The sequence below is a fragment of the Anguilla anguilla genome, chromosome 3, assembly GCF_013347855.1.
Source record: "Anguilla anguilla isolate fAngAng1 chromosome 3, fAngAng1.pri, whole genome shotgun sequence".
In the NCBI taxonomy this organism is placed as follows: domain Eukaryota; kingdom Metazoa; phylum Chordata; class Actinopteri; order Anguilliformes; family Anguillidae; genus Anguilla; species Anguilla anguilla.
Window position 1 is genome coordinate 12,017,211 of NC_049203.1, and position 8,791 is coordinate 12,026,001.

The following is an 8,791-nucleotide window of genomic DNA, read 5'->3' on the forward strand; positions in this document are numbered from 1 at the left end:
TTGAGGATGATGAGAACCAGCACATAATTTATAAGGGATATAAGGTGGCAACAGCTTATTTATCATTGTTTTTACACTGTGTGGGTGTTAAGGAGCAATATGAGCAATAACCAAAATCTACATTTATTTAATTAAAAAAAAAAAAACATTTACTGTATAGCCATGTAAATGTAAAGTCAACCTTAATATTTGAAAAATGATAATAATATAGAAAGGCGATTGAGAGAATTATATTTCAGCAATTGTATTTAAATATTAAATTCTATTTTCATTATAATTTAACATACTGAGAATGATTGTGTGTATTGTTATTGACACCTATTTTGTGTGTTTTTGTGTGTGTGTGCGTGTGCACTGTCAGTTGGCTCAAATGGTTCTTACAGTACTGTCAGAACAATTTGCTGCTCAATTCAAAATGACTAGGAATTTTCAAAATAGAATTTCTTTTGACCCATTACTGTTTTGTGTTTTGTAATAAAATGACATCACATTGTGTGAATTTGTCTGTGTCATTACTTGTCTGTTTTGCTTTTCCTTGACACATTCAAAAACTATGGAAAGAATATGATTTATACCTGCCTTTACCCAGCTGTAAAAGTATTTGGCTGTAGTACTACAGATGTGTCATATATAAGATCACTGTGAATTTTGCATTTTTCATTAGCGTATTATAAAAAATCTTGTAGTTTTCATTTTAAAAATAGTTCAAATAACACATTTCACAAACACAAATAAAAACGTTTGACCAAAATTAAGACTGCATCAAGAAAGCTCATGTTTGTTTCAGTTGTACTTTTCATTCAATTTTGGAATTTAAAACACAAAACAGTATCTTCCAATTTGGCACACCCAATTTCCTTTCGCACTAGAGGAAAATTAGCAGTGACAGTCAGCCCAACTGCAGTTGGGCTTGAAAGCGAGGGAATTATCACAGTGTGAACCATGCTGTGCTGTGACTGTGTTGCAGGCATACAATTCATGTGCAGTTGGCACAGGCAGACTGTAGGTGTCCCTTCCCTCTCTTTCATAATCAGACAGGGACAACCCCCATTAATTAAACGGTTTCTCTCTGTACTGCTATAGTCAATTATCCACCATCTTGGGATAAAAATGGTGAGAATATACATCAATTTAAGAATAAATGACAAACATTTCTGTGCAATCTTGGTTTGCTACTCCATAAAACAGAGATTCGGCCACACAGGATTACCAAAGGCCCTTACAAAATGAAATACAGAATATTTCCTTCCTCCAAAGGACTAAACACAATATTATCTGTTTCAGCCACTCTCTAATCGGGTACGTTCTCAAACATTGGTTTATATTGTATTATATCAATGTGGAAGAACAGCTGTTGTTTATTGTGTATATGGCACGTCAATCTTAAAATATACAATGATTTATTTGAGACATGACTATTTTTTATGTCACTTAGCCAGGGTTACTGCATTTGAAAATATTCCTAGAATGAGCATTATTGCAAACAAATTTCCCTGTATCACTACAGTTCTGACACAATACAGAAATCAGTGGATTGGAGTGGTGTAGGATGATGTAAAGCAAGTCATAGAGGGCTACAGCATACCCAGCAGTCTTTAAACCAGTATGAATTTGGGGAGCGAAGGTAAACTTAATCAAGGTAATGGTGGCACAAAAGTCTGGAAACACAGGCAGTTTTCTAGTAAACAGAAAGGCATGCCAAGGATTCCATCTCTTTTAAAATTGATTCACCATTTGTAATCGTGAAGAAATAAGAAGTGTGCTAATTGAGTTATTCCTGAATATTGAATAAACAGCTAACAAAGGAGTAAGCATCTAACAAACTGTATTAATCTGATTCCAATATTTGGGTATGTACAGGTATGTGCATTAGAAAAATTAAAGCAACCGAAATCTGTCTCTATGTTTCATCCTCATTCAGTAGCATGTTGGGGACCCCCCGGGTGATGGGAAACTCTCTCCCTGACTCTGGGCACTGAAGGCAACCCTCCAACACCTCTACCTGCAGAAAAACAAGGAGAAAGAGGTGACTTGAATTCTGCAAGTATAATGCTATAAGGCTATGGCGACAAGGCTCTCCACAAGAAAGCCCACCCTCTGATTAGTAAATAAGAACTCTGTTAAGTGTTTTTATTTATACATCTACTGAAAGATAATTTACTCTCTTAAGGTCACATTGTGCCAGATATAGCAATGCACACTGAAGAGTAAATGTGATATATTCACATTACAAGGACATTTAAATCAGTCAAATCGAATGCTATAATTTTCTGCAATGTGCCGTATCGCAGATGATTCCTCTGCAAATGATTAACTGCTGAAACTGGGAAACTGTGGACACCTCCTCACTGAAACTCAAATGTTTGTGAAGAATAATATTTTAACTGGTTTAAAATGAACTGGTGCAATGCATAGTCTAGGTTATATATATCGAAACAAATGCATTTCCCCTAAGGAAAGACTAGGGATTATACAGTGCAGCACGCAAGTATTTTGACAATGACACAATTTCTGCTGTTTTAGCCCTATAGTCCAGCACAGAACAACCAAAATTGCATCACTGTCCAAATACATACAGACTGCACTGTACGTTATATGGCTGGGGGAGGAAAGGACATGCACTCTGCACTCGTGTTTTAGAAAATGGAAAGTAAAAGTTGCAGGGCAGTATAATACTGCTCGTTCTAAGTGTCATGATTAACACAATACAGCAGGATGAAAACAGCTAGGAAGCATTTCTCTTGTAAGAACACAGAAGTGATTTGTACCTCCAGCAGTGCATGGTGGACTTTGCGCAAAAACTCCTCGTTCTTCTCATAGTCAGGTACAACTTCGTTGGGCAGATCATTCAGGTGACCCAGCTGGGGATAGGTATAAACAGAATGTAAAGATGGAGAACAGCATATTGGTAGAATACAGTATATAAACAATAATGAACCATAGACATGGGTAGGTCAATTCCAGTCAGTGAGGAATTGGCCAGATTTAAGTACCTTTCAATAGTTAATAGCTTTACTGTGGATATTATGGCCGTTTTAAACATACTTGACCACAGATGCGTTCTAACGTTTTTTTTTTTTATAGCACATTTTTGTTCAAAAACACAGGTCATCAGCAAAGTTCCTTATACCCACATATGGAAAATGACCTGTGGAGAAAGCAGCACTATTTGATGCAGACGACCTTAGTTATGGAATTAAGGCGATGCATAATAACAATAGCATACACACACGTTTTTTCAATAGTATATTAGTATGCCAAACACACAATGATGCTTAGAAACAAACAGCACTGTTTTATAAATAATTACCAAATCAAGATACTACTGCTTGGAAGCGTGACTAACCCATGGACTGTATAAAAGGGCTAACCGTGTCGGCCGCTTGTACGAATGCTGTCCACTCCAGTTTGGGAATCATTCGGCTGACGAACTGTGGCTTGAACTCGACTTCGATCACTTTCACCTCCGTCGCCTTTGCACAATCGCCAACGAGTAGAAATAGAGAAATTATTACAAACTTGGAAACCAGTAAGACTGACATGAGGCGCTTAGTACTACAATGAATAACATTCCTAGAGAGCATGGCTTAGTAAGTAGCTAGCAAAACGCAACGACATGGCAGAGTATCATGACAGCGTGCGCCAAAAAAATCTACTCAGCTAGATTTAACATTGAAAGATGCGAGACGGAACCTGATATTTAGTTAATTCCTAACAAACGGTTTTCGTGTTACCTTGATGAGGAGAGGGTAGCCTTTAATAACGCCTTTTACGTGCGATGTCAACATGTTATGCGTAAGTAATTTCATCCTCGCTGTTGATATAAATTAGTAGAAGGTATAACAGTTTTTAAGTTATTCAGCTGGTCGAATATGTCAAAAGCTGATTTTTTAAATATACGATAGCTTTAACTATTCGTCTTAGACCAGTGATCAGAGATGCTTTCTAACTCACGTGGGACACCCGAGTGTAACACAGAAAGTGTCTCTTCAGAGTAGTACGGTTCATGTACACAAGGTTCCGGGAACTCTTGTGTTTGACGCGGGAGTTAACCATTTTTATACAGTCTCTGGAGTTAACGCTCTATTTTAATTGATTATATTAATATTTATTTTGATTTTATTTAACCGAAACTTTTAAAAACCATGCAAGTTCTTCTAAATTTTCGAACTGTTTAAAATACAGCACGCATGGAGTCCTACACAACGTTATGTTAGTAATTGTATCCAATAATTGGTCTTAAACAAGTGGAGAGAACGATTTAATTAATAGGATAACTTCCTAGTTCGTAAATTAATGTTAAATAGATTTAGTATCTGTAACTTAATAACATTTCAAACTGAATATTAAAAGACAAATTAGTTGCAGCAATGCGATCCAATGCTAACCGTACAATTACGCCACGCATGCTCAAAAACAATTTAAAACAATCACTCTTTTGAAACTGGACCTGTTATATGGTTATATCGCACAGGTCTGGTGGTTAACATCGTGTCACCGTGCAGGAATTTGGAAATCTTTGGACTCCTTTTAAAATATAACGTTTCTCCGTGTAATAAAAGGCTGTCGGTTAGCCTAGTTCTGACATTTAATGACAATTGCTATGCAATTTAAAAATCCGAGTGTAGAATATAACCAACAGATTCTCTTGAAATCTAGAATGAACGAGCGTTCGTCGCTGAACTAGGTGAAATTTATTTTAGTGCGTGTGGACACACCCCCGTTTGGTAACACATGACAGCGATACATTTGGTGCCCTAATATCCACTGCACTATTCCCAGTCTCCAGAGCTGCGCGAGCTATCCTGCGTAGACTACTAGCTACATTTTTCGTCAATATGCCCATCAAGGTAGGACTTTGTGCTATGCGAACCATTTTATGAAAATAATTAACATTTCGTCGTGTGTGTTTAGCAATGGTCAAAGGCTCTTTCTGACCACTTGGGTTTTTTTTTTCTTCTCAGGGCACTGCCTAATCAATAAAGTCAGGCGACGGTTAGGCCTCTAATATGGGGTGGCCTACCATGCGTTTTTATTATTTTCGGTGCAAACGTTATAATACCTACTTCAGACGTCATTCAGTTCTTAAAAATGCAGATCTGGAACTGGCAGTGCTCATGTAGCCAAACGGTTGCTATTACTATCACACAATCATTTTTGTGTCGTTGCATTGATAATTTCGCGCACCCGTATGAAGCCGTAGAAGCGCCGACACAATGAAATCATTTGAGTGCTTCATTCTACTTGTGAAGATTTGTGATGCTGAACCATCATGTATGTATTTTAGTTATAATATCGATTGAGTCAACAAAACAACTTAAAATGATTTTTTTTTAAAAGACAATTACCGTTGTAATGCGTTTGCCACTGAATATGGTCACATAAGATTAATGTCGCACTTACAATGCCAGCGCGAATACAATCACAAGGGCCAGTATTGCGCAAGCATTCCATTAGTGGTGCTGTAGATTATCACATAATACTCGTCTGTGCTGTGTCATTGTGCGCGAGTGGGAATATGGTGATGCTGCGTTGGAGAACAGAGTGCTGATTTAACTAACCGCTTTCAGAGCTTGTTGTAGATGAGGGAAGTACCTATTCATGGATTGCCCAGTGCCAATGTGGAGTTCTGTTGATTTAAGAGTGTGCATTGTGGTGTGTGCAACTGTGTGTAAATGCATTTTCTCTTTTGTGATCGGAGATGTGCTCTCGTTGCTCTCCCTCAGATAGGAGAATCTTTGCCCGCTGTTGAGGTGCAGGAGGGTGAGCCTGGAAACAAGGTGTCCATGGACCAGCTCTTCAAGGGGAAGAAGGGGATTCTTTTTGCTGTGCCTGGAGCCTTCACCCCGGGCTGCTCCAAGGTACTCAATTTATTATGCATTTTCCAAGTTTTTTTTCTTCAAAATTGAAATGTGCAGTTCAGCTGAACTGTGGTGTTTCACTGATAATGCACCATCAGTATACAGAACCCACCAGAGACTGGATACACTTTAACTCTGGTGCCAAATACATACTGTAATTAGTAGTGTTGTTGTAACAGCAAAGCACTGATCATGTGCTGCCAGCATGTCTTTAGCACAGCCCATATGTACCTGTACCTGAGAGGAAGAAGATTTACAGAACAGCACTACAGAACACTTGCTCTCTCCCTTTCCTTAATGTGTCCTTTTTAACCCTTGTTCATCCCTTCTCCCTTTCACTCCCTCTCTCTTTCCCTCCTTTTGGCATCTCCCGCTGTGCCACCCTGTTCTCCCCACCTCTCTCTCTGTCCCCTGCTGCCTGTGACCACGCCCACCCCCTCAGACACACCTGCCTGGGTTCGTGGAGCAGGTGGCACAGTTGCGGAGCAAGGGGGTACAGGAGGTGGCCTGCATTTCCGTCAATGACGCCTTCGTAATGGCCGCCTGGGGCAAGGAGCACGGAGCAGACGGCAAGGTGGGTCAGTGTGGGCAGGCGCCTGTGACAAGGGTCCATTCTCCATGGCTTTTCAGTACACAATGCGGTTGCAACAGCACTGAGGAAATAAATGTCATGGACATTTTGGCATATTTCTACACCTCTGACTGTTGATCTAAGAATGTTGTAATTGTGGGTGAAAGAGAAATGGCGAAATGTACTGACTGCCACAAAGGGGGCACAGAATGATAACTCCACAGTCAGCGGTGCAGCAGTAAATTTCACTGTGCATTCCCATGTTAGCAAACCTTTTCATTATATGTAGTGTTATAAGCATCATGTGGCTAAACTTTACACACGTGGCTAAGTACTTGTTTGTAAATTAAGAGAATAAAATAGTTCTATTGATAATATGCATTCTGTGGAAGTTTTGGAGACCAAAATTACAAGTAAAATTGTTTTTATATTTTTCTTTCTATGTTTTTGCAATAGTAATATAGTATACAGCAATTTTATCATTTGAATTTGTTTACTTATTTTAATCACTTGTTTTCTGCATACACATTCACTAGCTTGTCCAACATACAGTTCCACTGTATCAGTTACATTAATTCCACTAATGTTTTTAATCATAGGTGCGGATGCTGGCTGATGCAACTGGAGCTTTCACTAAGGTATTAATGCAACAGTATGAATGCTGTTATATATTTTTAAAATATTAAAACTTAATTATTTGTAATGTATTGATGTTTAATGAGAATTGTTTTCTTAGTATTCTAACCCCTATCTACAGTTATAAATTAAGACTATATTAGCCATCCTATTACTTTTTCCATGATTGATTGTGCGTATTGTTTGCTGTTTCGAGGTGGCACATAACCACTACTATTTGTGTCTCTCAGGCAGTCGATCTGTTGCTCGACAACGATAAGATCGTGCAAGCGCTGGGCAACCAGAGGTCTAAGAGGTGAGGATGTTCCTGCCGTCATTTTGTCCTATTTCACATCATCACTTATACGGCCCCCTGCTACGAAACAAGAGGCCAGCATTGTTACTGCTCAAAAAAATTATTCCTGAAAGTTTTTTTTTGAAAATTGTATCTTTGTCTCCATTTTCTCCCCATTTGGAACCATCATTCACGCTGTGCTTTCCTGTTATTTCTGTTGCCGCTGACCTGAAGTGGGAACGATGCTGATTTCCTTGCACTCCTTACACCAAATATAATATCTGAGATCTGATATAGTAACTTGTAATCTGTCGGTGCCGCACGAGTCAGCAGTAACACACCAAACTTAAATATCTAAGATTTATTTGTTTTCTGTACAGTACCTTTTTGAATTAGATATCAATAGCCATGTGTTTACTCCAGTTAGCTAGCCACTTTGCCCTGTATCCATTGAGCAGGATGGACAGACTTGCCATATAACTGAAATGGAAGTTTAATAGGATAGTGCTGATGGGTAATCATTGTTTGTATTAATTCTGTGTAATTATCCAACTGTAACTTGGAAAATCAGGTGTTCTGTCCTTTTGCGTTCAGGTATGCAATGGTGGTGGAGGATGGTGTGGTGAAGAAGATCAACGTAGAACCAGACGGGACTGGCCTGACGTGCAGCCTGGCCTCCAACGTTCTGTCTGAGCTGGTCTAAACTGGTTCAAAGTGTTTCACACTCCAGAACCGGTTAGCATCAGTGCCCCACCCGCTTGTTACACTTGACCAATCCTGGTCCAAGCAAGAAAGATTAATGTGGTCAACCATGTTTTGTTATTGTGTACCACAAAAGTATTATGCTTTGTCACAGAAGGAATTTTGTCCACTGTGAAGAATGAACAAGGATGTGCCTGCAGTCTCGAGAACATTGAGACGTGATTACACAATGCAGGGAATTTATTTCCACGGTTAAATTGTTCTTTTGTGCGCTTGCAAGACCAGGTTTGGCTACCTCCCAAACTCCCTGAAGTATTAACAGTTTTATAGCAGGCATGTTCTGGTATTATTAGGGTACAGATAGTCACGTAGTAGAATGCCGAACTGGATTGCAGAACTTGAAATTGTAATTTTGTTTTTGTTTTTGAGAAATACGCACAAGTTGGGTTGTAAAGGCACGATGCCATTTTGTTCAATAAAACGATTCTCACTGCAGTGAACTGTTTACTGTACTGTGTGTACTCTGTTTGCACCAGAATTCCAGTCACGCCTCAGCTGGGTTGGAGAGGCAGGAACACATTTGGCCAGGTTTGGTTGAGGAGGCCTAGATGGGTAGAGTGGGAGCTCCTGTAACACTGAGATAAATTACAATGATTATGGGAGGATATAGACATTAAGCTCAGGGTCTAACACGACTCTGGCTTTTGATCACTGAGGTAGAATTTTTAAAAGGTTATTTTCATGTTA

General features: G+C 39.1%; 2 protein-coding genes across 4 annotated transcripts; one reads left to right on the forward strand and one right to left on the reverse strand.

Moving 5' to 3' along the window:
• Positions 1–751: 751 nt before the first annotated feature.
• On the reverse strand, positions 752–4,258 carry trmt112 (tRNA methyltransferase subunit 11-2). Of its 3 annotated transcripts, XM_035408653.1 has the most exons (5): positions 3,955–4,246; positions 3,735–3,814; positions 3,372–3,473; positions 2,769–2,861; positions 752–2,002 (listed from the first exon to the last, which is right to left on the reverse strand). In XM_035408653.1, the coding sequence occupies exons 2-5, from the start codon at positions 3,807–3,809 to the stop codon at positions 1,901–1,903; spliced, it is 372 nt and encodes a 123-aa protein (XP_035264544.1). In that variant the 5' UTR covers positions 3,810–3,814; positions 3,955–4,246; the 3' UTR covers positions 752–1,900. The 3 variants fall into 3 exon arrangements, with proteins under 3 accessions (XP_035264544.1, XP_035264543.1, XP_035264545.1); XM_035408652.1 differs by lacking the exon at positions 3,735–3,814 and having other exon boundaries at positions 3,955–4,258; XM_035408654.1 differs by having other exon boundaries at positions 3,735–4,245.
• Positions 4,259–4,521: 263 nt separating this feature from the next.
• LOC118222796 (peroxiredoxin-5, mitochondrial-like) lies at positions 4,522–8,544 on the forward strand. Its single transcript, XM_035408650.1, has 6 exons — positions 4,522–4,850; positions 5,727–5,861; positions 6,304–6,435; positions 7,032–7,070; positions 7,299–7,363; positions 7,937–8,544. Exons 1-6 carry the CDS (start codon positions 4,839–4,841, stop codon positions 8,043–8,045), a joined length of 492 nt encoding a protein of 163 aa, XP_035264541.1. The 5' UTR covers positions 4,522–4,838; the 3' UTR covers positions 8,046–8,544.
• The last annotated feature ends 247 nt before the right edge of the window (positions 8,545–8,791 follow it).